Source organism: Limanda limanda, chromosome 10 (assembly GCF_963576545.1).
Source record: "Limanda limanda chromosome 10, fLimLim1.1, whole genome shotgun sequence".
Classification (NCBI taxonomy): Eukaryota; Metazoa; Chordata; class Actinopteri; order Pleuronectiformes; family Pleuronectidae; genus Limanda; species Limanda limanda.
In genome coordinates, this window is record NC_083645.1 from 6,764,087 (window position 1) to 6,790,909 (window position 26,823).

The following is a 26,823-nucleotide window of genomic DNA, read 5'->3' on the forward strand; positions in this document are numbered from 1 at the left end:
GTCATATTTAGTATTGGAATTGTTAGTTAGTGAATAATTTAATAAAAATAAAAAAACACTACTGAGCAGACAGGGGCACTTCAGCAGCCAATCAGATATCAGCTTGAGCCACTGCCTTCCTCTTATGTGATGACTACTTTTTATTCAATTCAATTAAATATTATTTTATTTTATTTTAATAACGCCAAATAATGAAAACACATTATCTCTCGGCACTTTGAGTAGTAAGTTGAGACCTCATAGCAAAACCCAAAAGTTCCCACAACGAGCGAACACTACAGTGAGCGTGGAGAGAATAAACTCCCTGGTAACAGAAAGAAACCTGCAGAACCAGACTCAATCTGCCTCGACCAGTTGGGGTGAGTGGAGAAAAATGGAGAATAGAGCAGAGGTGGGTTGAAAAGAGGGGAGAGAAGAGACAGAGACCAACAACAGTTGTGTAACAGTCATATTAAAGCTCTATCCGACTGCTTGTGCCTATGAAAATAATAAGGATGCTATTTATAGATGTAATGGTGTTATTAAATGATAGCTATTGCTAATACTAATATTCATAATAATGATAATAATAATAATTCATGGGTTTTGTCAGACCTGGCTCCTGCAGCTCTGCAGTCAGAGACACTTACAGTCTTCAAACAACTTGCACTAGATAAACAAAAAATGACAAAATTAACTTCTTCCGGATGTAAATACTCTTCGGTGAAAAGAGACACAGATTATTTTCAAAAGCATCAAAGGGAAAGAAGCCGAGCTGATTCTTTATATTGCCGGATCGGCTCCTAGAGGGAATAATTGATTTATTTTCTCATTTGAGTAGTTAAAAGGCCAGTTTAAAACACATGTCTGTAAGATGTTATGGTTATCATTACAGGGGATCACAAGGTCCTGAGAAAGACTCCAGGATGTTTGCAGTGCTCTCTGCGTCGGTGTTTGTGTTTGCGGCTCTGCTGACCGACCTGCACATGCAGATACAGTGTATCAGCTCATATTAACTCAGCTCCTACATATCATGTCCCTGATGCTGACACGATCAAGGAAAACATAAAACTGATTATTTTTTTTTGGTGGTGAAAAGCTGTGAGGGACAACAGGCTTTGGATGGACGCCAGTGTTTTCTCAGCGGCTGTCAGCCATGCTGTCTCCCCATTGTTTTAGCGTGCACACACAAACTCACGCAGACACCCAGCATATCACGGTGAAGTCATCGTCTGAAATAAGACTCACTTCCTCTGTTTATTTAACCTCCTTTGAAGAAGAAAGAGCACAAACACACAAACACACCAAACCACACAGAGACACCCATATTCAAACTGTGCCACTACCACTCTGTCAATCTGCCACCTAAAGAAAAGTTATGTTGAATTTCCTCAGGAGGGGGAAGCAGTTTGAAATCACTCTCTATTCAGCATTTCTTGAAAACAGACAATGAAGGCAATGTTTTTGACCTCGTATTTATAGTGATCATCATCTGACTGTGTGTGCGTGTGTGTGTGTGTCTGTGTGTGTGTTTGTGTGTGTACGTTTGTCTTCCAGGGTCTTTCCCATCTTCACTCCCATCATGTGATTCACAGAGACATTAAGGGACAAAATGTTTTGCTCACAGAGAATGCTGAAGTCAAACTGGGTATGACACATCTACACATGCTTTACAGCTTCTCAGACACACGTGCATCCCTCCAGGCCAAACTTTAGAACAATCAAACTCATGGAAATATAAATAAATCACACAACCGTGCAGAAAGAAACACTTAAAGAAGTTGCGGTTGTTTGCAGATTGTTTTACATGTCTTTCTGTTTCAGTTGACTTCGGAGTGTCGGCTCAGCTGGACAAGACCATTGGTCGGAGGAACACCTTCATTGGTACCCCCTACTGGATGGCTCCAGAGGTCATCGCCTGTGATGAGAACCCCGATGCCACATATGACTACAGGGTACTTGATGACGCAATAGTATTCTGGCAAACTTCAAGGGAATTTTTGAGTAACCCTCTTGGGATGTTGCAAAAAAAACAAAAAAAACAACTGAGGATTATGTTGGTTCCCATCAGCTCGGGTGACTCATGAATATAAAAGTAGGGCATCCAGCAGAAACATGAAAAGCATTTCAAACAGTGATTAGCTCTGTGGAAGTTCATGTTCAAAGCAGCCACTCTTCAACCGCATTCAAACATTGAAGTGACACAGAGATAAGTTGTACAGTATTGATAGTAGGTCACACATGTCACTTAGTCTGTGTAGTCAAGCACATAAATAAATAAGTACAAAAATAGATTTTGGTCATAAAAAAAAGCTTTGGGATGTGGTTACTTTAATGTAGCAGGAACCGTTAAGCAGCCTATGGAGAACCATGTCTATTTTGACCGATGCATGTGAGATGGAAAACAGTGTGAGGAAGAAAATCCTTATAAATAGAGTTTTAAGATGGACCCAGTCGTAGCAGATTTAAGAGGAATCATGACCATTAAACATCTGATTCGGAGCAAAAAAACAACATTGGAATCCTAAAAAAAAAGGTCCAGCGCTTCTTTTAGAATTTTTAAGATTTTGTGATGATTTTCCCTCTTTTGGACTCTTTTCCACAGCATGTTAGAGAGGTGGTTGCTCTATAGTAAATGTAATGTAAAGCTTCTCCACCCAATCGTAGCCAACCTTGTTTTTGCGGTTGTGCTAAACATTTTCACGGTAACAGTGAGCTCCACCAATCAGCCAGTCTTATGGATTGGGGTCAGTCTTCCATGGATGTTTGCAATATTATGGCTCATAATGAGAAAAAGATTTTGAGATATATCTAGAAAATGAATGGGATGAGTTATTTTTGTAAACCAGATCACAAATCTAAATCCAACCCATTCTGGTTTACCAAGGCTTTTTTTAGTGCATGTATATACGCTAAAAAGCTGCTTTTCCCCATTGCCTGTAGAGGAGGTTTTCATTTGCGTGATACAAGGAAAAAATCACTGTTGCACTTTGCTTCCATGAATTACACATTTTTTGCTATTTACGCAGCAACACCTGGGCCCTGACTATGAAGCCAGATTTGTACTTATCTAGATAACTTCAGGTTAAAGTCTGGGTTTCCTGTCCTACAAATCTCGATCACTTCTTATCGGGGTAAATCACCATTATGCTGAATGGCTAACCTTCTCCGGAACAGGTTAATTTGGAGATAAGAGATCAAGCAGTATAAAAGCAGCGCCAATAGACCAATTCCTTTGAATCATGACATCACCATTATTAGAGGATCCTGTGGAGCACGAAAAAAAGAAGAGGATCCTTGGAAGCTCAGTGCTCGAATTGAGGAGAACAAGGGTCGTCAGAGACCGACAAATGCCTTTTACATACTCTGATGAGTATCTTTATGAAAGATGTAGACTCTCAACATAGGGAACAAGTCATCTGCCGGAGTCGAACATAACCAGCTTGACATGTAGGAGCAACATGCTCACAGTACCACAGACTGTCTGCACCGCTCTACGTTTCTTTGCTTGTGGGAATCATTTATGTTGATGTACTTGGTGTGTTAGCAGCGGAATAACCAGACATAGTTAAATACTTTTGTACTTCTCTTTAAGTAGGTTTATCCTATGAAATTAAATATATATTTGGAATGGGGGATAGATGGTTCAGAAATGTACCATTTGACGCCCATATCCCTTCCGCCCCGCTGTCTCTGCGAGACAGTCATCTCTCACCAAAGTGACAGGACACTGTTGCGCACTATCCTGACACGGAAGGATAAGGGAAGTGTAAAAACAATGTCTGGTTTGTTAAGTCAATCCCCGCTCCTAACACACCCAGTACAATCTCCCCCTGTTTCCAGATGCGGCAGGCGCATCCTGTCACCACTGTGCCAAATACGCACAGTCACGTTCCAAGTACCATGGTGCACTAAAATAGGTCCATATGGGTTTTTTGACTAGTAATTGCAAAAGATTCCACCACAGTGTGTCCTCAAAGTCAGTGCAGACAGCATGTGTCAAACTACAGCTCATTATAGAGTCTACATGGATGACAGATGAGAGTTTCATCTCTTATCCAAGAGGCTTCTTCCGTTTTTTACCAAATGCAACAAGGAGGGTAACTTACACATTCACACAATCAGAGATCTTTTTACCAGCCTTCCTTCCTGCGTTTAGCAGCTGTAACTGTGTTTCTTATAGTCTCGATAATGTGTATTTACTCCTCCCATTAACAGTTTGCTCCTCGATTGTGAAATATTCAGCTCTGCCATCAGTTCACTTGTCAATGTCTGTGATTGGTCATTTGCACTAAACCCCACCCCTTTAAGATAAGGACAAACCTGGATTGACTTAATGAGTTGATAACCAGTTTCGTGTGACTGCTCAGCCAGATTGCAACTGTTAGGTTAAGTTCAGCTGGATCTCAGATAGATATCCTGGGTATGTTGAATTCACTTCGTAGTACAGACCCAAGGTTATTTCACATTATAACAGCAAAAAACACAGAACAGGTGCAGAGCCAGCGTCAAGACCCCCAGAATAAAGACGAATCATTTGACCTGGGAGTGAATGCTGATATTGTGCATTCCTATTGCAAGATACTTTTTTGGACCAGAGGAAAAGGGGCTTAACAAATCCCAGGTCAACCCTTCTCCTACACAATTTATTTACAACAATAACAATGTAGCTGACAAGGTAGATACAATAGCAATTATCCATAACACAAACCTGACACCCATCGATGAACTACAAGCGAAATAGAGAAACATTTGCTCATCTTCACCAGTACAAACCAGAACTTTCTCACCCATAAAAATCAACCAGTGGTTGAGCAGATCAGCGATCAGATAAATGCTGAAACAGCAGGTTATGTTGTAAGCCTGATTATTTTAATTCACTGATTTTGAGCCATTATCAAGATAGGAAAGATCATCATCCACCTACAGATACAGTCACACATGGGAGAAGTAAAGCTTGCATATGCACCTCAGAGAGACAGCTGCGTTTACATCTGGCCAGAATACACCTCTTAAGTTTGTTTCTTATCTTCGCTTTGCATTTATACTTACATACCCGTTTTTTATATCTGATTGCCCTCCAATCTGCCAAAGACACATGAAATGACTATGTCTAGACGTCCATTCCCTTGTATTACACTTAGCAGGTGTCCGTCATTATTCATACAACAATTTGATTTTAAACAAGCCTTTTCATTCCATCTACACAGTGTGATTTTATACATCAAAGTTCACAGAAACACGTTTCAATGTAAACTCATCTCATTCTATCCTTCTCTTGAAGTAATCATTCAGCCCCAGAAGTTTGGCTTGAAATTATTTTTGTAATCCGTTGATCTGTACGCCCACACCATGCACAAACTGATTTACTATCTGAATTAAAAGAGGACATGCAGAGTTTACAGGAAATGACTGGAGCTCGAGCCGAGCTTTGTGCACCATTTTTAAACTTTTCCTGTCTCTTGTTTTCAGAGTGACCTCTGGTCTTTAGGCATCACCGCATTAGAGATGGCCGAAGGAGCCCCTCGTAAGTGACACACCAAACTATAAGGGATTCATGTTAACAGATTGTTGCTTTGTTATCCCATCCAATTTGTTCATTTATTAGTAGTTAGTTTGTCAATTGTTCATCTTTCTTTCTTATTGTCACCGTGACTCTCTCTCTCGTTTCTTAGCTCTGTGTGACATGCATCCCATGAGAGCGCTATTTTTAATTCCACGAAACCCTCCGCCCAAACTGAAGTCAAAGAAATGGTAAGCCTCTGAACTCTGTCATAAACACACACACACACACACACACACACACACACACACACACACACACACACACACACACGTACACACAACAGGATATAGAGGGCAGTGTTTAACTTTTCTCTTCTGAAAACATGACTTGAAAGTGGACTTTGTTGTGGGTTTCATGCCTCAGACAATCAACTGAAACACATCCCAACTCTCTGTTTCTAAAAGAAAAGCTCAAAGTCACGGGTGTGTACAGATGTAGAAACATGAAGGATTACACCTGAGGCTAATTGTTTGAACATCGTTATAAAATAACCTGTGAACAGAATAATTTTTCTCAGTTTTTGTCTGGGTTGTGGTTGTGGGCTCCAGATGGTTACACTCTGAGACTTCATGAAGAGGGTAACGGAGCAGCAGTGGGTTACTGAACAGACTCAAATACAGCTGCAGAGGTGGTTAGGAGGAACAGAAAGAGCCATACAACCAATCACAGTGCAAGCTGTCGCCCCTCTGATTCGTCAGAAGAAGATCAGGGCTTCAGTAGCTGATTAGCCAGTGGTATAAAGTGAACCTCTACACATGGCGTCCAAGAAGAAAACCACCACTGACAAAACTGCTAGATCAGACTTTGCCAGAGAATGACAAAAAGCCTGATGAATATTGCGAGCACATTCTTTGGTCAGATAAAACCGCGTTAAATTTGATTGGACCAGATAGATGCCTGGATGTTTGGGTTGGACCAGGTCACGAAAACCACAGTGACTTGTCTACAGGGTTGATTGTGAAAGGACTGTTTTGATACTGGTTTGTTCAAAACAGGGACAGTGAACAATATTTTAACAGATTTAGCCAAGTGCTTGTCTCTATCTGTTATCCCTGGGCTTACGGTATATATAGTATAAGACTCAACACACGATAAAACATTTAATTACACATAACACTAATAAATAGATAACAGAAACAAACTTGTAAAACCCGGGCTGAATGAGGGTTGAAGGTGTAGTGGAGTTGTCATTCATAGATGAAGGATAAAGGTTTGTTTGGCTAAACACTGAAGTGTGAGTATTAGATTAAAAGTATTGAAAATGAAAAATAAATCCAGAACATACTGAGAATACAGTTGTAATTTAGAAAATAAAGTTGTAATATTATGAGGAAATAGTTTAATATTAGGATAATTAAATCTTAATTTTTTTATTAGAGTGAAGTTGACATTTTTAAGGAAATAAATTTGTAAATGTTAGAGAATACAGTCTAATATTACCATTATAAATGTGCAATTTTAGGTCATGTGTAAAAAGATTAGCCTTTGCCCTAGGTTGAAATGAAGACTGTGGAACATCTTTTTAAGTTATTTTTTAGTATAAAAAAACACTTTATCTTTTGTGCTCACCAGCACCACAATATGATAAGAAAAGATTGTGTTAGAAACTGTGCCTATTCAGAAGAAAGAACCGCACAGTGATTCAATCTTTTATGGCGGTTGACTGTGAGGTCATCGTTGGTAACATCTCTGTGATATTCAATGATATTCCGTAGCTTATCAAGAAAAAATTACATTGGTTCAAGATTTTAGATTAAAGGGGAGTGGAATACTCATTCTCCTTAGTGATTATTTCTCCTGAATAAATATGAATTTTCTCATAAAATGTTGCCTCTCCACTTGTGGAATAACAACTTTTTTCTAGTAAAATTACGACTTAATTCTTTTAATTCTATGACTTTACTCTTGCAATATTACATCTATATTCTTGGAATCTCAGTCTCAAGATGCTTGACGGTAAAAGAAAGCTCCACCATGAAAATGATCCCTTATACTGAGTTTTTAAGGAAAAAAAGTATTTTTAGGTGGAAGGTAGAAGCACAAAACTCCTCCTGCAAAGAGCAGCTGAACAGCATCATGGGTGAGGCATGGCAGGACATCAGGCCACAGATTTGTGCAAGACTGGTATCATCCATGTCCAGGAGGACTGAATCGTTAATTTCAAGTAAAGACCTAAAAAGACAGAAAGATTGTTTAGTGTTTTTTGCAGTCGGTTCTTTATTGTTCTGAGTTTAGTTTAAACTGCATGTTATCCCTGCTGTTATTAATCTTCAGTGGAGATTCATTCAGTAAAATAATTTATCCATCTGTCTCTCTCGGTCACTGTCCTTCCTTCTCCTCCTCTCCCATGCATACTGAATGCGCTCTTCGAACTGAGCTTGAACCTGAACTCATGCCTTCTTTCATTCAGTATTAATGTCAACAGAAATACAAGTTCAAAGGACAGCTATTTATAGTGCCAACAGTCTGTAGTATCAATGCTTTACAGTTCTTCCACCTCCAGGCCGCCCTAAAGCGACTAGGAACCCCAAAACTAAGCAGCAACACACTGCCTGACTGATTTTCTCAGATTTAAAACCACAGACAACACGTCTCAGACATAAGGTACAGACACGATGCCTAAAATTCAAGTCTGCATTTTTGCTGGGATTTTCCTTGGTACCACTCAAACAAGTGATTACTAGCCTGCAGTAGGTGAGTTAAAAAAGATATTTAAGAATGTTGTGGCAGGTTATAGACGCTGCCATCAATTGTCATGTGTGAATAATGCACGTGGTTATTTTTATACCAGTCTATTACATTTGATTGAAAACTTCCTCATCTATTATTTGCATGTGATTCATGTAGATTTACCTATTTTCTTAACGTTTCGTTGTATATTTATTTATTTTTAATGATGGTCATGTCTATTAGACTTTTTAATTGAAACTGACTTATCGTGTTCTAAATTTCTAGTATATTATTTAACCGTGCTTGAAATATCCATCACTCTGACTTTCTGAAGAAGGAGGACAAGTCAGTAAAATTCTCTCCACCTGTTTTATCAATGTATTAAACGTGCTGGTAGGTTAATGTATCACTTCTCCTCCGTTAAGCCAGTAACCATTTGTAAACTCAAGTTTCTGTGTATAATCTGTTTTTATCAAGTCCATTGACCACAGAGTTATGTATAGATGAAAACTAGCAGAGACCTGAATAATTGTGATAAGTAAAACTTGATTTAATGTGGAAACAAAGAAACTTCTAGTGATCACATCTGCCGGGTCAAATTCATCACTATGAGCGGTTGATTATATAAAAGAGTTGCATAGCTTATTTAAGATAGTCCCAGAACCTGAGGGAAAGTAATGGGACACACACACACACACACACACTGGCTCTGCTGCTCTCTACTTCTCTCTATCTTAGACTCAGCTGATGTCTCGGACTCGCTCCACTTTAAATGTTGATTTGTTTGAAATGACACCATAATAGCACCACTGACCATAACATAATGAATTTGTAAACTTCAACAATGTATGGAGAGCTGGAGGAGATGGCAGGGCGCATTTGGTTTAGCTCTATTCGGTTAGCATAGTGCACACTGCGGATGATAGAGACACCGAGAGGAGCAGAAAATTACTAATTATTGCTCAAAACTGTAAAAAATATTACTTTTCAATTAAACCATGTTGTTGGAATGGAAATAATGCTTTTCATTTATATTTCAGTGCCTGCATAGACCACTTACTGTATTGGTCTATGTTAGCAGTGAAACCAAAGCCCAAAGACTTTAACGCCATATACTTAAGCATTTGTTTATTTATCACAAGTCATATCGTCATCGCAATATTCAAGAACGTTATCACATCTCACTTGTTTTCCTAACATCTTGCAGCCTTACTGTACTTTCAACAATTTGTTGTCATGGATTGTTTTTGTGTCCCTCTCTCTCCGTGTCACTCAGGTCGAAGCGCTTCCTGTCGTTCGTTGATAATTGCCTGGTCAAGAACCATCTGCATCGACCGGCCACCGACGCCCTGCTGAGACACGCCTTCATCCGAGACCTAGCCAATGAGAGACAAGTTCGCATCATGCTCAAAGATCACTTGGACAGGACCAGGAAAAAGAGAGAGAAAGGTGAGTTGAGATAAATACTGTAAATGCTTTCCTGAGTTCTTTTAAATTTTAGCACAAAGTTAAAAGAACAAACTGGAGCTTGTATCAAAATGTTGTTGTATTTTACAAGAAAGTATTCCGGCACTGGGACATGCACACCCCCAACAAAAGGGATGAACATGTGTTTGACCTCTTTGCATTACCTCATGTCAAGCCCATCATTCGGCAGCGTGAGCGTCCTTGGCCTTAGCGGCGTGACGAAACAATTGATGACGAGTTTGGAGCTGGAGTACTTTTGCTGTATTATGTACTGGAACTGTTATTCAATGTTTAATTATTGAAGTTGGTTTAGGTTTTATTTATTGTGTGAATATGTACATTTGTTGAGAGTTTTGCACTTATTATTAATACACTTTAACTTCCAATTTGCTTCAGGCACCCGAGAAGCTTAAAAAAAAAAAAATAATACATACCCAACCCTTATATAGATATGATATGAATAAGGTGAGTTTTAGGCCACATGCCGGGGCTTGCAAGACAACATGTGTCCCTCCTCCTGGGCCAATAAAGCTTTTGAACTTGAATTTATGTCAAATATTTTAGCTGTCTGTGGAGAGAAAGTGAGGAAGAGCGACAATAAGAGAGCGTGAGGGGGAGAATGTGGGGTCGAGACAACAGGCTGACCTTTACTCTTCTTTTCATCCTCTCTACGTTCACTCAGAGCGATGTTCGACACAGCAGACAGAAAAATAAAGGGGGGAGGAAAGAGAGAGACAAAATGGGGCAGGGTAGGAATATGGAAAGGCATGGGCGGGGGGCAGAGGGGCATACAGTCTTAGAATAATTTATTCTTAGACTGTTGTAAAGATTCATTCGGCTGTGGATGAGTTGTATGTGCTGAATGTGTGATTCCGACATGTGCAGTCAAACAGTGAGAAACAGATGACTGTTCTCGCGTTAAGACTCAAGCAATGAAAGCAGCAGTGTCTTGTCTTTTCATCTTCATTTTTGACACAGCTGAGAGACAGAAGAGAGAGAGGGAGACAGAGAGAGAGAGAGAGAGCAGAGAGAGAGAGAGAGCAGAGCGAGAGGCTGAAGGGAAGGAAGGAGGAAACAGAATGGCCATCTGGTTCTAATCTTCAGTTAACTTATAAAAACACACTAATGACTGGTAGACTTTCTGCAAGCTTTGTGTGTGTGTGTGTGTGTGTGTGTGTGTGTGTGTGTGTGTGTGTGTGTGTGTGTGTGTGTGTGTGTGTGTGTGTGTGTGTGCGTGCGTGCGTGCGTGCGTGCGTGCGTGCGTGCGTGCGTGCGTGCGTGCGTGCGTGCGTGCGTGCGTGCGTGCGTGCGTGCGTGCGTGCGTGCGTGCGTGCGTGCGTGCGTGCGTGCGTGCGTGCGTGCGTGCGTGCGTGCGTGCGTGCGTGCGTGCGTGCGTGTGTGTACAATCTGTTTAAGAACAGATTTGTGTGTGTGTCGGAGTGAGTGTGTACAATGTGTTTAAGAACAGATTTGTGTCTGTGTGTGTTTGTGTGTGTGTGTGTGTGTGTCTGTGTGTGTGCGCCCATATTCCCCTCCAGAGTAATGAAATGCTGGTACTCTCAAGTGTGTGTGGGAAAAGTCACTTCTTCAGAAAAAAAGAGGGAGAAAAAAAGTCAATGCTCCAGACAAGATGCGAAAAGGATATGTAATTTTCAGCTTAGCCAAGAGTGTAGTTTGGACAAAGATGGTCTCAGCTTTGGCACATGAATCAGACACACACACAAAAACACACACACACACACACACACACACACACACACATACACACACACACACACACAAACAGACAGAGAAAAAAAATTGCCCTCTTCGCATTTGACAAAAGTTGGCATTAATGCAGACTCCTCCTGCAACTTTGGCCCAGAACGACAAAACCCGAGCCAACACATTCAAACATGACATCACAGCAACAGAGCAGAGATTTCCTCAGTGCTGCTTCGTTCTGCTCTGAACAGACACACCTGTATTGTGTTTCCTTTAAAGCGTGTAAATGGCACCATACGCCTTGTCAGGTCAAGTCAGCCCGAGCTACTCACGCCATATGCCGGCCAAATGTTGTTATGATAAGCTTGCCAGGGCCCATCGTCCTGGCCTCTGGGCAATAACCGCCCGACCCCTGGATTTCCGTTGTAGTGGCCACTGTCAAAAACTGTAAATTATGTAGACTTAACTGTATACACATTAAAAAAAATCACTTTTGGAAGCATGACTCCAATATTCATTTTAAGAACGGTTGTGCAAAGATATTATTATCAGCTGTCTGACTGGCCCCCTCTACAGGGCCTGTGTTATGGTTCCCATGGCAGGAGGTGTATGTGGAAAGGAGAGGCATTTTTTTTGTGAATGAGGTTGGGTCAGCATTGAGATGACTCAGCGTTCCTCATCTGAAGCCGTGCCCCTCTATAACAACTCTGTGCCATATGGGCTCCACCAAACAAGAGTCTGATTTACTTTCTTATTGCCCCAGACCCACATTATGCTCTGGTGTGGCTTTTTTTGATGACAAAATTGCTACTGGTGGTATAGACGATGTAACAGGGCGGCGGGGCATGGAGGAATTTATAATGAAACAGTGGCTGGTTCAGAGAGAGCCAGAGGAGAATACCCACAGAAGTGCTTACACATCAAAAGTGTTCACCCGACGCACCACCTACAAACCGTACCTTAGGGTTCTGACAACACTTACAGAAATGCAGCTCATATTGACATGGACAAGTAAAATGGATAAAATGGGGAACATTCCACAAGTGTTATGCAGCTGGTGAACCAAAGATTTACAACCACTGTGAAAAAGCCATTACAGCTTCAGTTAAATATCATATATCACAATAACTCCGTTGGAGGGAGCTTCGATAATTTGTTTCTTGAACAGTTTTTTGCCCTATTTGTAGAAAACCTGTTCATTTTGTGATAGACAGATAGATAAATTAAGCCGTTTGAAAATAAAAAAAAATTGTTTGCAGAGAGGCAAAAGTTAGCAAGCAAGGCATGGAAAAGTTGGCCTCTATTAATCTTTTGGGGGCATGGCTTTGAAGAGCCAATGGGAAGGGTGGGATATATCAGTTGCCTTTTTTCAAAATGTATTCCGCTCTTGCTATCTTCTCCAGGATTACCAACCCAAGCTTTAATGTGTGACATCTTGTTATTGCTGAAGTTGACTGATCACGAGTCTATAGCTCAGATATTCATACTGGAGCCAGAGTGTGAGCCAGAGTGTGGAAGGTGATTTTGTTTGGGGAAAAAAACTAAATGATTAATCCATAATTTCCTGTCAGTCAGAGATTAATCAACTAATCATTCCAGCTTTTATAGCTGTCTAAATATTTTATAAAAGGTGCATTAAATGATCCTGTTTCCGTTTCCATTAGTCCTTGTGAGGAGATATTGGATTTTAGTTTTTTTGTATTACCTTATATCAAATTAATACATTATTTTTCTCTCTTTTTCTTTCTTTCTCTCACATTCAGAGGGTCCAGAATATGAGTACAGTGGCAGTGAAGAAGATGAGGACGAGGTTACAGAGGAGGAAGGAGAGCCAAGGTAAAAGCCTTTTCACACTTCACATGAATATTGAATATTGTTTCATCATTTTGACGTTAAAGATAAACAGGAGACAAGGGCAGAGGAACAAGTGTGTGTGTCATGTAACAACAGTCCCCTGGCTGGGAACGTAACCGTGGACATCCTGTGCATGTATGTGACTTTGCACCTTAACCACTCAGCCATCAGAGGCCATGGAACAAATGCTCTTGGGGATCCCAGGGTGTGTTATGAAAGTCTGCTCAAATGTGCTGAGAAATAATTTAGAACCACAGCAGTTGGTGCATATTTACATATGCAAAAAGAAATGTTAATTTAATGAACCACGTCAGATGCACTGATTCTGCAATATGGTGTCAAGACATATATGGTTAAAGAAACCAGGTGAACGTACAATCTAGGTGTCGAATTTCTATCAAATGTGTCATTTCTTTCAAGATCGCTGTTTTTTATCACTACATAAACACTAATGTCACTTTGAATGTCCCCGTGTAAATTCATTGCTAATGAATCACTGCGGCCATATGTGTGTGTGTGTTTTTTTATGGTAATGGACAGATGCACTAGCCTCTCTGTTACTGTCTCTGGACTTTAAACAGCAGATGGCACTTGGAGCCGGGCACTTTCTCCTAGGATGAGCTTTAAGTGTGTATTTGCGTAACTGTGCCCATTTTCTCTCGGTGCATAGCTGTCGCAGGAAATATCACACCGTTTCTCTTTCTGCCTCTCTCTCGCTTGCTCTCTCTCTCTCTCTCTCTCACTCTCTCGCCCTCTCTCAGCTCAATCGTGAATGTTCCCGGTGAGTGGACGTTGAGACGGGAGTTCCTGCGTTTGCAGACAGAAGATCGTGAAGGCGGCAGAGAGGGAGGTCAGGAAGGAAGTGCTGCTTATCAGAGACAAGTAGGTTTCAAGTTAATTCGCAACCTTGTACACATTCAGTCATAGTCTCTTAATATACAGTGAAGATGCCGTCACTGCTAATTCAAATTAAAAAATGTGGTAAAACAACACGCACATCCAGTAAAAACTAAAATTTTGAATTGGTGCTTGATTAACTTCCCAGAATGTTTAAAAATTCAACCTGAACTGCTAGAAGCTCCTGGTAAAGAGTTGATTTGACTTATCAACATGCTCGAAACAAATTAATAATTTAATTATTTCTGAAGAACTTACATTTTTTTCGATTAATCGAGCAGTTTCTTGCCGGAAAAGAGTTATAACCAACAATTTTGATAATCAGAAAATATTTGTTTTTATACTCTAAGCCAAAATTGTAAATAATCACTTGTTCCACCTTTTCAAATGTTACTGTTTCATATGTCAAAACAAGCATATTATACTTTACCAATTGAGGGACTAATTGGCAGATTAATCAATAAAGAAAATACCTCCTAGGTGACGTACCTATAGGGCTATTATTAGTACTAGTTCCATGCCAGTTCTAAACCTGCCTGTTTGTACTGTTGGGTTAAACTACCTAAAATAATTCTCAAAAAGTTCTACAGACTTTGTTTTTGTGCTTTTACGTGCACAGCCTTATAAACAGTCTATGGTGCAGAGTTAAGTTAGAAAACTTTGGGATCATCCTAGCTGGTTTATCTGCAATGAAGATTTTAAAGTCCATTTTTCCTAAAATGAAACTGAATTTAAGTCTACTCTATCATTTTTTAGATAACTCTATTAGAAATATGATCATATATGAATTCATGTCCAGGCGTTACAGCAGCACAGGCAACAGTTGGCGGAGCAGGAGCGCTACAAGCAGCAGTTAGTGGCCGACAGACAGAAGAGGATCCAACAGCAACACGAGCAACGGCTAAAGTTAGAGGCTGTAAGTACTGCCTACACACTCTTCTGTAGTCACTCAGCACTTATGGACAGTCAGGTGGCAACAGCACTGCTGGACAAAACATTTGCTTTATCAACTACATCTTCCCTTACCTTCCACCTGCTGCGTCACATCTTTCCTGTACTGATCTGACAGATTCAACCTGAAAAACGTCATCCAACAGGCAACTGTGTGTAATGTTAATGATCTAAAAGCTCGATTTTTCACGATCCATTTGTTGTAATTCATGTTGATACAACTTCTTCGGTCTTTTGGACGTGGTTTTGAGTTAATTTTTATCACACTACGTATTTTTCCCCGCTCGCAGCAGCAGAGGCAGCAGCTGGCGGACTGCGCCTTTCAGTGGGCGGATCTTCAAGAAGTCTTGCTTGGGGAGGAGTCAGATCTCCATGATAACAGAATCTTACTGGACGGGCGAAACAGGAGGACCGACAGGAAGCCGGTAAAGATCAATCTCTTACTTATAAATTCTGTTTCCTTGACTATTATGGGAAATCAAAATTCTGAAATGTTTTAGTATTTTAAGCCGCACCAGTGAAAAGGCTCTGATGGCTGATGCTAATTGGTCTGATGGTGAGTTGGTCAATAGGGCGCAAATATTGTTGACTTTAGTGATCTTTCCTACCTTAGAACCTCGAGTGATCTGATTCATGAAATCGCAATAAGTTTCCCATTCACACCTCCATCACACACAGTTTCATTACGATGCTGCACTGATCACATTTCTACATCGTGTTTAGATTGTACTGGATTTGTAGTTAATGTTAGACCAAAGTTATTTAAGCTCAGTTACCCTGAGCAGCTTCTCGTGTGATGGAGCTGGACATATTTGTTGCTGAACTGATTTCTCACAGGAACTTGAAAGCTCAAGGTGTGTTTTTGATTTTGATTCACCGATGTAGTCATTGCACCCGTCCGGCTTAGGCATTCTGGTGATGAAACCGAGGAGAGATTGTTAAGGGCAGATTTTTACACGTTATAGTTATAAGCTAATCAAACACTCCTTGAAGTTCTTAAACATACAAGTATATTTCAAAGAGAAGAGTACTGTCATAGTACTTTTGAAAAGTTTTTTACACTAGTTGGAGATTGAATAAGTTTCAGAATTCATTTGCTTTGTATCTGTTCAACAGTTTTTGAAGTTTAAAAGAAGGACCGTCACTTAAAAGAGGTTTCTATAAAAGATCTTAATAAAACTCAATTTGAAATATCACACAAATCAATGTGGTATTAAAAAAAAACTTTAATGTGAGTTTCAGAGGAACTTTTGACAAAGTATGTTTAGACAGGCTGAGGTGTCTCTGCCGATTCGCCTCATTTCAGACAAAGACACATAGCCCTCCCTACGATCTTAGGTTCATTTTACAGTCATTAATTTTAACACATACTTGATGAATCCATCCCACACACCAATGACTTTAAATAGGTGTATTTTAACACCACAAAGCAGGTTCGTGGCTGTGACTTGTTCATGTAGAAGACAGTGTGTTTCTATTAATGTCTGTCTAGTTACATTATATGTCTACTTGGTGTGCTCTCGTGTGTGTGTGTGTGGCGGTTTCTGTACGTGTTGGATCCTGATGACACAGATTGTCTCTAACTCATTATGTTCAGCTTGTGTAATGGATCTATCTGATGCTTCATTAAGCTTTAATGCAATGCATTTAACTGTGTGATGGGTTCAGTGAGTGTGTGATGTGATGTCTTGTATTTTGTCAGATGAAAGAGCCCGGGTGCACGTTCTCCACTGATTGGTTCCAGTCAGTTCACACATTGATTGATTTGGCAAGTGGCATGTGTGTTTCAGTGGTTTGTTGGTGGTTTGAAGATAAGAGACCAGGGCGAGTGTTTGAATCTCTGCAGTGGATGGGGACAGTAAATGTTCATGGGTGGAATTACACAAGTCTGTTGTGATAAAGAAAAAACACTTCTGTAACCACTTTGTTATCATTTGAGAAAGCAGTAGTCTGACTTCCATTTGATAGACTAAAAACACTTCTATGGTCTATGGTCCCTGCCTCAATGCATGCTGGGACAGGCCCCTGTGATCCTCAACAGGAAAAGTCCTTGTGGCTCAGCTCCTTCTTCTCCACAAAAGTGTAGCACAACCTCTCCATTACTGCGGATGTCTTACGGACCCGTCCGTCCATCTCACGCTCCATCTTTCCCTCACTCGTGAACATGACCCAGAGAGACTTAAACTCCCTCACTTGGGGCAGTAACTCACCCTCAACCTGGAGAGAGCAATCCAATCGATTTCCAGCAGAGAACCACGGCCTCGGATTAGAGGACCTGACCCTCATCCCGACTGCTTTAGTGTAAAAATACCACTGTTCCAAAGTACACCTTTTGAGAATTGCTAGCTTGTGTGTATAGTCCAGTAAATATTTGTTTTTCTTGTGGTTGCTCTGACCCTTCACTGTCCTAGCAGACTGTGGTTATACTAAGCGACCCCCAGCCACAGGTTTGTGTAACTGCTTGTCTTCTGGAAGTGTAGACTAAAGGATATTGATAAAGACTTTATCTGCATAAAACAGCCTTTTTCACTAGAATGACTTAGCAACATTAAGGAGCCATTGTTCTCTCACAGATGCTAGGGTATTGTGATGGAACAGCTGGTATCTTTTATCTGTACAACACTGATATAACATCAACTTATTGCATCATCTCTATCACAAGATTTGATTTAAAGCTGTTAATAATAAAATCAATCCACCAAAGTTACATCCATACTGCCAAACCATTGTGGAGAACATTCAATAATTGCACATTAGGGACATAATAAAACATGTGCATAGTGTTTACATGAATAATTAATAAGGGGATTTTGTTAAATCTAAACTGTTAATAAAGAGACCATGGTTGATGCTATATTATCTATCTTATCTGCTCTATTTACAGACTACAATCCCATAAACCGTATGTCCTCCTGTTGCTTGTTTGCTTGTTGATGACATAGATGCAATTTGTGGTTTGTAGAACCACCAAGCTTGATTATTTCTGGCAGACATACCCCTTTACTCACTGAGAACGGTTTGTATAAGGTGCTCGATTTCTTACTCATTCACATTCATATTATTCTTTTCAATTTACTTAAGTTTGTTATCGCCTCCGTTTCACCTCAGGCACTGTTGAATGTGACCCTCCAAATCCAAGCTGAACAAACGCAATTTAAAGGCATTGGTGCAACCACTGCAAATATTTAAATTGCGCAGATTCAATTAAACATTGTAAATGTATAAGAAAATCCAGTCTGAACTCTTTGGACATTTAAGGTTTTTCTAGGAGAAATTGGAAAATAGGTCATAATGAAATATTCAGAGTTGAGGGCGATGGCTAAAAGCGCCATTCCATGCACACTCTGAATATTTTAGTTCCCACCTCTCAGACTTGTGCTGAGGACCTTGCTATACCCTAATTAATGTGTTTGTGTGTGTGTGTGTGTGTGTGTGTGTGTGTGTGTGTGTGTGTGTGTGTGTGTGTGTGTGTGTGTGTGTGTGTGTGTGTGTGTGTGTGTGTGTGTGTGTGTGTGTGTGTGTGTGTGTGTGTGTGTGTGTGTGTGTGTGTGTGTGTGTGCGTGCGTGCGCGTGCGTGTGTGTGTGTGTGTCCGTCTTCCTCCATTTTTGAGAGGACTTTATGAGAATATCCTGATGTGGGATAGGTTTGAATTAAAATGATTTAGTTCTTCAATCAAGAAGTTATCAAAGTTATGGAATATACTGACAGGTATCTTATTTCAAACATGTGGTTCTCTGTTTTCAACTGTGTGTGTGTGTGTGTGTGTGTGTGTGTGTGTGTGTGTGTGTGTGTGTGTGTGTGTGTGTGTGTGTGTGTGTGTGTGTGTGTGTGTGTGTGTGTGTGTGTGTGTGTGTGTGTGTGTGTGTGTGTGTGTGTGTGTGTGTGTGTGTGCGCGTGCGCGTGCGTGTGTGTCCAGGACCAGGCGGGCAGAAAGGGGAGTGCCGATGTGTCAGTAAGGCCTCTGGACTTCCCAGCAGAGCAGGTAACAAACCATCACTCTTCATCTTTTCACTTGTCATTAAAAAACAGGGGGAATTTGTTATTTAACTGATAAATGATGCTGATGTTTTCAGTCAGTGAAGACACATCGCTTCGGGGGTGTAAGATGTGTGCAACAGTGAACCTATCAGGAGAATTAGATCTTTCTGTCTTTCTCCTCTGTAGTCCATTCTCTCGATTGTCTTATGTGATATTTAAAGTTTTGGACTGTTGGACATTGAAAAATGTAGCTAGGATTTTGCAGTGTTTTCCAACATTTTACTTATCAAATGATTAATGGAGAAAACAATGCACTGACTTGTATCAAGGCTCTTTTACGAGATGAGAGGATTGTTTCTTAAAACTGAAGTATATGCCTTGAGGAAAAAAAGAGACTGAGAGAGAATATTTAGCTGGTGCTGTCTCTGGCACGACACCTATACTATACAGGGAGAATTTAAAGAGTGAGGTGGATAGAGAAAATGCATATAAGACACTGGAATGGAGTAAGCAGGTGAAAACAAATGGAGAATAAAGTCAATTGTCCGAGTGTCTGCAATTTATGTTTTATTTTTCAGTGAAATATGGGTTTTATTCATGCTCCAATACACCTGGTGGGACTGGTTCATAATTTTTTTAGTTTTCAATCAATTAGACAGTAAAAGATCTGAGCTTTTAATTCAGCCTTTGTGTGGGACTCCATTAAGGATTCAGAGAGACCTCAGTGAGACACACTGCAGTGAGCGGGAGTGTCAGATTTTGAGAAGCTTTTAGGCCCATGCTTCTCCCAGCACGCTATCACTTTTGTCTCAAAGCCTTCCCTCTATGTCTCTCCCCAGCTCACCTCTCCTGTCTCTTCCGATCCCAGCATGCCTCCTCTCTCCTTACCTCACATGTTTCCTCTCTGCAACCCTCACTCCATTGTTCACAGCGTGGAGCCGCTTTCATTTCTAGTATCTTCCGTCCAACGTATTCCCCTAAAGTGTTACTATTTAATCTCAATAGGGGTTTCAGAAATACAAATTCACTATACAAGTTTCTTTTTGCTGTTTTCTGAATACTCTTTCTGTTTCTCTTTGCTGCCTTTGAAAGTTCCTCATCTCTTTTCTCTGATGTTTTGATTCTGTGGTGTAATGAGAGTCTCTCTTGAAATTTGCCTGATAGCCTGTAGATTTGTTAACTTCAAGGACTAGATGTACAGAGGGATACATGAATTAGCAACTATTTTAGTATGACTTTTAATTTTGCTGAAGGATTTTTATCTATGAATTGCACCAATACTGGTCAGCTCCTATTCTTAGCTGTTGTGTAATCCTCTTCTTTTTGGTTTGTGGTATCTTGTTTGCAGAGGGTTTGTACATATCAAGTATCTTGGTGAGTTGGACTGAGAAGAAAAATAATGTTTTCTTTCTTTCTTGAGGTTAGTCATGCCAACTTTGGCATAATCTACCTGCTTCAATTGTCGTTGGAGATATTTGTCCTCATTTGGGCTTGACTTTATGTTCAGCAATTTAATTTGAACTGTTGTCCTTAGATGTATTTTATGTATTTTATATGTGTTAAGCAGATTTAAGATCAGCTTTTGTCAAATGAGAATAAAACTTCAGAATTTAAGCACACAGTAAACATGACATACAATGATTCCACTTCATCAGGTTGTCCTGATGACGATGTCTGCAACCTGGACCAAGGATGAGTCTGTGACTTAATTCAATATAGTCTAATATCTACTCTGGGCAAAAAAAATGTCCATTGTTGTCATAGTTCGAACATGTTAGCTTAGATGGCTAACTTGGCTTGTTTACTATATTAACGCTGTTGTCCCAGTGAGCGTCCTGCTGAACCTTGTTCAAAGATCCTTCAGTTCAGTAAAACTTTGCTTGATCTACTATTCAACTGACATTGTCAGTTAGCTGGGTACAGCGCTGATTCGCGAGTATAGCTCTCAGCTATACTCGCACTCCCCCTAGATTTTACACAAATACGATTGTTTTGTCTAATCGTTGTGACATTTGAGATGATAAAAGCTGACAAGCTAACACAGCAAACAAGTAACCCACGCAGTTATTGATATCCGAGCATTAGTTACATCAAATCCCATCAAATTGTTCTGCTAACTTGGCTAGCCAAATCTCTATCAAGATGGGTTAACCTGGCTTCTGATTACAAGCTACCGAGTTCCAGCACCGTACACCAGTGATACATAGTGCAGTTTCAAGAATCCAGGGGGCGCTGTGGCAATGACGGGCATTCCATTCTCCTTATTTAAGTTTGTGCACCATCAAAATGATTTTGAGGCTGTTATTTTATAGTATAAGAATTAGCTGGTGTTGCTCTAAATAGTAGATGGCCTTATTTGGGTATGAGCCTATATTTTTGTTGTTTGTCCACTTTCAATGTGCTGCATTCGTTAACATTGGTTAACTCACTAAATAGAGCAACTAGTGATTGTTATTCAGTGAGGATTTGGATAGTAAATTACAGTTGGCTGATATGAGTTGTTTCCTAATTTTGCTGTGAAAATAGACCTTGTTCTCAGGCACTGAGACGCTGATGTGTGACATTGGCTGGTGGATGGTATGTTGAGTATTTCAGTTCTGTGTGAGCCCTATATTGTCCTCAAGAAAACAGAATTCATTCTTAGGTGGTTTTCCTGCTATGGCAGCATTCACATGAATCTAACCTCAGCCGGTTGTCATGTGGTGGCCGTGTTCACGTCTGAATAGCAGGACGGCACGCTGTTTTATTCCTTTGGGTCTACTGGTTTGTAAGGTACTACATGGCTTGTGACAGTTACCCTGAAAGTTTAACTACTAAAACCAAAGTGATGTGTTGGAGCGTGTGGGTTTTTGAGTGCATCTTGGGCCCCATTTTTCTGCAGGCATTCAGTCTTTTATGTGCAAACCCGACTCAAGCCTGATTCTTACCTGTTTCTACTCTGTGTTATCCTGACACTATCGCTTGTTTTCCCTGATAACAGACAAGTGCAGGGTAAAAGATCTGCCAAAGTAACATCACAGATGCAACCCCTAATATCATTTAAATAGTTTTGTCCAAATCTGACCTGTCCCCTCAGGTTCTGATGGATTTGGGTCGGTTTCAACACTGTGGTGTGTTTCTGTGTGAACTTTGTGGATGCAGTTTTGTGTTTTATTGTTTTTTTTTTTTTTATCTGGCTAGCGCACTGTGTCATGTTACATCCATCTTGTTTGGACTGTTTGGACCCAGCTGGAGCTCATTCTCATTCCTGATCTGCACAAACTTTAACAGATATTTATGAATGTTGTGCCAGAGAGACAGCTGCTTCACTGAATGCAACTTAAAGAAGGTTTTTTTTCTCACACATTGGTCTGTGGTTTAAACCAAATTAGCTTCCGTCTTACTGTGTGTGCTTTCTTTCTATGTGTCGCACAACAAGCTTGATGATCCAGTATGTGCTTTATAAGATTTTCCCAGCAATGTTTGTCTACAGTGTTTCTACAGAACCTGGGACTACACAAACACGACATACAATTAATTTACACTGAAAACTAGTATTTTTATAAAAACTCAATAGTATTAGATGACGGGTGTTGATAAAACATGTCAAATTATGTATTCAACATCCACTTCTTCTCTATGCACAACTTGTTATTGTTATTTCAGTCACTTGTTTCTTAATTAGAACATCTTGACTCATTTGAAACTGAAATATCATAGCAACTTCCTTGGGATTTTTATCTGAAGTGATTCTTCTTTTCTTCTAAAGTCAAATTTGATTATCCAATATTATCCATTTTATGAGATCAAAATGGCTGTCCAAATATGCCAAGTATGTGATTTGAGAATAGTGACATTCAGCTAAAAATAGGGCCAGTTTACAGTCAATCCAATCAAGAAGATTGAGTTAATCTTGGAAAGGGGTTGAAATCATTTAAAAAAAACTTTTGTCGTAAAAACATACAAATAGCAGGAATGTACGCTGCAAATTTAGGATGCCACTTAAGAGAATTGAAGTAATCGTGTGAATAAAAATCCTGAAATATGTCTAGAATCTAGAGTCTCTGTAGTTGCTTTAGATTCTTGACTTTTCAATAACTGGTCTTAAGTTTCCTGCTTATATTGTAAATTTTGTTCATTATAACCTCACAATTCAATATATACATTTGTCTGACTTCATGTAGGCACTCCCAGGCTTTGTTAGTTTCTATATGTGCTTTTCATGTTTGCTACATAGAGAGCCGTGGCCCCGAAACAGCTGCTTCAGAGTAAGTCCCAGCACCCCCAGCACCAGCTTCAGCTGCAGTCCCAACCCCAGTCTGTGGCCCAGCATCAGCAGCCCTCAGTGGCCAGACGCTCCCACCGCACCCTGCCCAAGGACCAAACCCAGCTCCTGTCGCTGCAGCACGACCACAGACACAGGGAGCGAGAGAGGCAGAGGCAGAGAGAGAGGCCTGTGGCAGCCGTCCAGAAGCTAACAGCTAAAAGTGGGATTACAGTTGCTGCTGCCGCTGCTGCTTCCTCACCCAGCCGCCCTGCAAACAGCCAGCGCTCAGTGGTAAAACCCTGCCTTCCTCAGCCGTCTAGCACCCGTTATTGCCTCTACATGCCACTTTGTCCCACTCTGTCTTTCTCTGTCGCACCCTCCTCTGTGTTCTCATGTGTTCGTCCCTCCTCAGTCGCTTTTATTGTTTTTAGTCCCTCTTTAGATCCACATCAATTATTCCCGGCCCTTTTTCTTACTCGTTGTGTCATCTCCATGTCATCCTTAGGCAGACATTTTTCACCAGAAGAAAATAAGGAAAATGTTTTGGCAGACATGGTTGAAAAAATACAGTTGCCCCAGGTAGAAGTCTGGAACTGGTGCTCTCCAGTGTAAACTATGTACCAGCAATGACTTTTCAACTTGTTATGAGTGACAACTTGAAAAAAAAACTCCATTGAAACCTTCAACCTTGGATGGTTTAGGTGTTACATTGTTTTAAGTCAGCTTCATTTATTTATTTTCTTTCCATGTAAATGGGTCATGGTTTGCTGGATGCTGACTGTGGAGGATGACAACATGTGGTTCACACCCTCTATTCATAGCAGAGTAGCTAAACCACACAAGGAACATGAACAGGAAACAGACCTTAGGTGTTAAAAGAACAACAAAATGCGAGTGTGTGAAAACTTTTTAGAAGAAGATCATTCCTACACCCTGAGATAGTCAAAACATTATTATAAAAAGTTGCAATTTTTTAAGATGTAAGTTTTGTAACCTTTAAAATGAATTCAATGTGTGATTTTTTTTAAATACAGACTGCAAGGACTGCAAAAGGTTGTAGAATAAGGAATGCGGCAAGTCCACCCTCAGTGACCTGCCAAAATTGCTGAATCAGCCGTTATCAGACATCCAAAGATGATGTGTCGTGGCTGCATCACTTTTCATGCACACCTTATTATAAAAGGTTATACAGGATATACAGTAATAGTCTCAACTTATGTTCTAGACATTAATATCTGCTGTAAAAGGAAACATGTTTTTTAGTATGTAAAATTCATTTCTGCTTATTAGTTTAGCACAAAGTAATTTATGTCTGAAAAATAAATCTCATTGGTCTCGTTGCTTCCATCTAGCACACACACACACACACACACACACACACATACACACACAGTCTTACATGTTTATTCTGCTGTAGATGGACATCCAAGAATCCAACTTGGCCCGGCTGCTCTTGGCTGCTGGTCTTCCCAGCCAGGTGCACACGAGGATGGGCTCTGGGAGCAGCTCTAGTCCATGTACCCCAGCCATGCAGAGAGCTCACCTCAGCCAGGTATACTAATTTTAGCACATTACACCTTTTGCCTGCCTTTTTCTTTCTTACCTCTGTTTTAAGAAAATGTTTCGTCTACGTATTCTGCCCTTTCCAGTACGGCATTGTTTTTACAATTACAGCCCGGAAATATTCATAGGTTCATCTTTTCTGGGATTGTAGTGATTTCTATGATGTGGTTAAAAGTGTGTCTTTTTTTACCAGAATGCCAATCTGCGCTCTAGTCGAGACGCCCCTCACAGCAGCTCCATGTCAGATATGCCCCTTTCTCCCCTGTCGCCATATTCACCCATGTCCATCACCGATGATGTCTTCTGGGACTCAGTCGATGAACCGCCTAAAGTGAGTCACAACTTTTTCTGGGAGGGGAACTTAGTTCTTAGAGTCATGCCAGGCACAGGATGTAGCCTGCATCACATGAGGTTGGCAAATGTGTGTGAGAGAAGCATCCTGTCACACCAAGCAAGACGTGGTGTACCCATCACAGGGTTGGCATACTGTTGATGTGTGCGTCTGTGTTTTGGGCTGTTTGTGTTTTTGTGTGCTTGTGCTGGGGAGGGCTTGTGTTTTAGCTCAAGGCTTATCCTGAAGGGCCTCTAACTAAAGTCTCTGTGATTATCACACCTTAAATACTCCAAAACATATAATTCCCTTCACTCTCACTATAACATCCCCACTCGCCCACTAGGTGTTTCACTAAGTGGCTCTGCAGTTAGGTGTGTTTACTGACCGAACACCATATGGAGTTGATAGAACAACTAATAAGTACCACAGAGAGGGGAGGGGAGCCCAATAAAGCTGTCTGTTTGCTGTGTTGCTGAGCGAAGAGGAGACCATATGGAGTCGATAGAGCAGTTAATAACTCACTACTCTCTCCTGTGACCTCAATGTAGAAGCTGGAGCTGGACTGGAGTGGCCTTAAGAATGTGTTTTAACATTTTGGAGTCGTACAGCACAAGATTATGTATTTTAGGACTTTTGCAGCTGTCTGAAATCAACTGAACAGTCTCATGGTCGAGCTTTTGCTGATTTATTTGATAATATAAAACCCTACTCACCCTGGATTTGTAATCCTCAACGTGCAATGATTTTCAAAACATCAAAGACTTCCATGCGTGTGCCGCAATAGTAGACAGGAAACAACAGGCAGCCAGTTCTGCATGTATATGTGTGTGTGTGTGTGTGTGTGTGTGTGTGTGTGCGTGTGCGTGTGCGTGTGCGTGTGCGTGTGCGTGTGCGTGCGTGTGCGTGTGTGTGTGCTCTTGTACAGCTATCTTTGTGAGAACGAGATTGAGTCTACAACCTACAGTGTGAGGACACTTGGGAAAGTGAGGACCTTTTGACCGGTCCTCACTTTGTGCCCCCCCCCTTTAATTGAATGTTTGGGGGTTAAGACTTGATTTTAGGGTTAGAATAAGGTTTAGGTTTGGTTAAGGGTTAGGCATTTATTTTGGATGGGGGGGGCTAGGGTAAGGGGCTAGGGAATGACTTATGCCAATTATTGTCCTCACTAAGAAGCTGTACAAACGTGTGTGTGTGTCTGTGTCTGTGTGCATGCGTGTGTCTGTGTGCATGCGTGTGTGTTTGTATCCAGATGCAGGATGTGGGCAACTTGTCAGAGTGTGATAGGTGCTCTCACAGCTCTCTCTTCCTGCTCCGCTGGGTGTGTCTTCCTCTCTGTAACTGGGTCGTGTGACCCAGGGGACGAGAGGTCGAAAGGTCACCAGCTGGTCGGCAGAACAAAGTTTGAGAAGAATCAAACGTTTAAGAAAAATTCTAGTTTAAAAGAAAACAATACTTTGTACAACTCAGGCAGATTGATTTAGTATTGATTTCACTCTGCTGCTTTGTGTCACGTCATGAGCACAATGTTGAGAAAGATCCCTGACTCTGACTCAGATGATGTTTCCACTCCACATGGAAGGTTTGGACATGATTTAGAGGAATAACACTGAAAT

At 40.7% G+C, this 26,823-nt stretch overlaps 1 protein-coding gene across 5 annotated transcripts in view; it reads left to right on the forward strand.

The window, feature by feature from the left end:
* The window catches only part of si:zfos-2326c3.2 (misshapen-like kinase 1), a 69,038-nt gene that overhangs the window by 19,671 nt on the left and 22,544 nt on the right, over positions 1-26,823 (forward strand). For 3 of the 5 annotated variants that reach the window (XM_061078952.1, XM_061078951.1, XM_061078955.1), the window contains exons 6-18: positions 1,537-1,627; positions 1,804-1,934; positions 5,452-5,506; positions 5,655-5,733; positions 9,492-9,664; positions 13,150-13,222; positions 14,002-14,122; positions 14,937-15,053; positions 15,379-15,513; positions 19,006-19,071; positions 23,284-23,604; positions 24,731-24,865; positions 25,070-25,207. In XM_061078952.1, coding sequence (XP_060934935.1) covers positions 1,537-1,627; positions 1,804-1,934; positions 5,452-5,506; positions 5,655-5,733; positions 9,492-9,664; positions 13,150-13,222; positions 14,002-14,122; positions 14,937-15,053; positions 15,379-15,513; positions 19,006-19,071; positions 23,284-23,604; positions 24,731-24,865; positions 25,070-25,207 — 1,635 coding nt within the window. The remainder of the gene's footprint in view (positions 1-1,536; positions 1,628-1,803; positions 1,935-5,451; positions 5,507-5,654; positions 5,734-9,491; positions 9,665-13,149; positions 13,223-14,001; positions 14,123-14,936; positions 15,054-15,378; positions 15,514-19,005; positions 19,072-23,283; positions 23,605-24,730; positions 24,866-25,069; positions 25,208-26,823) is intronic. The other 2 variants (XM_061078953.1, XM_061078956.1) reach the window with 2 other exon arrangements.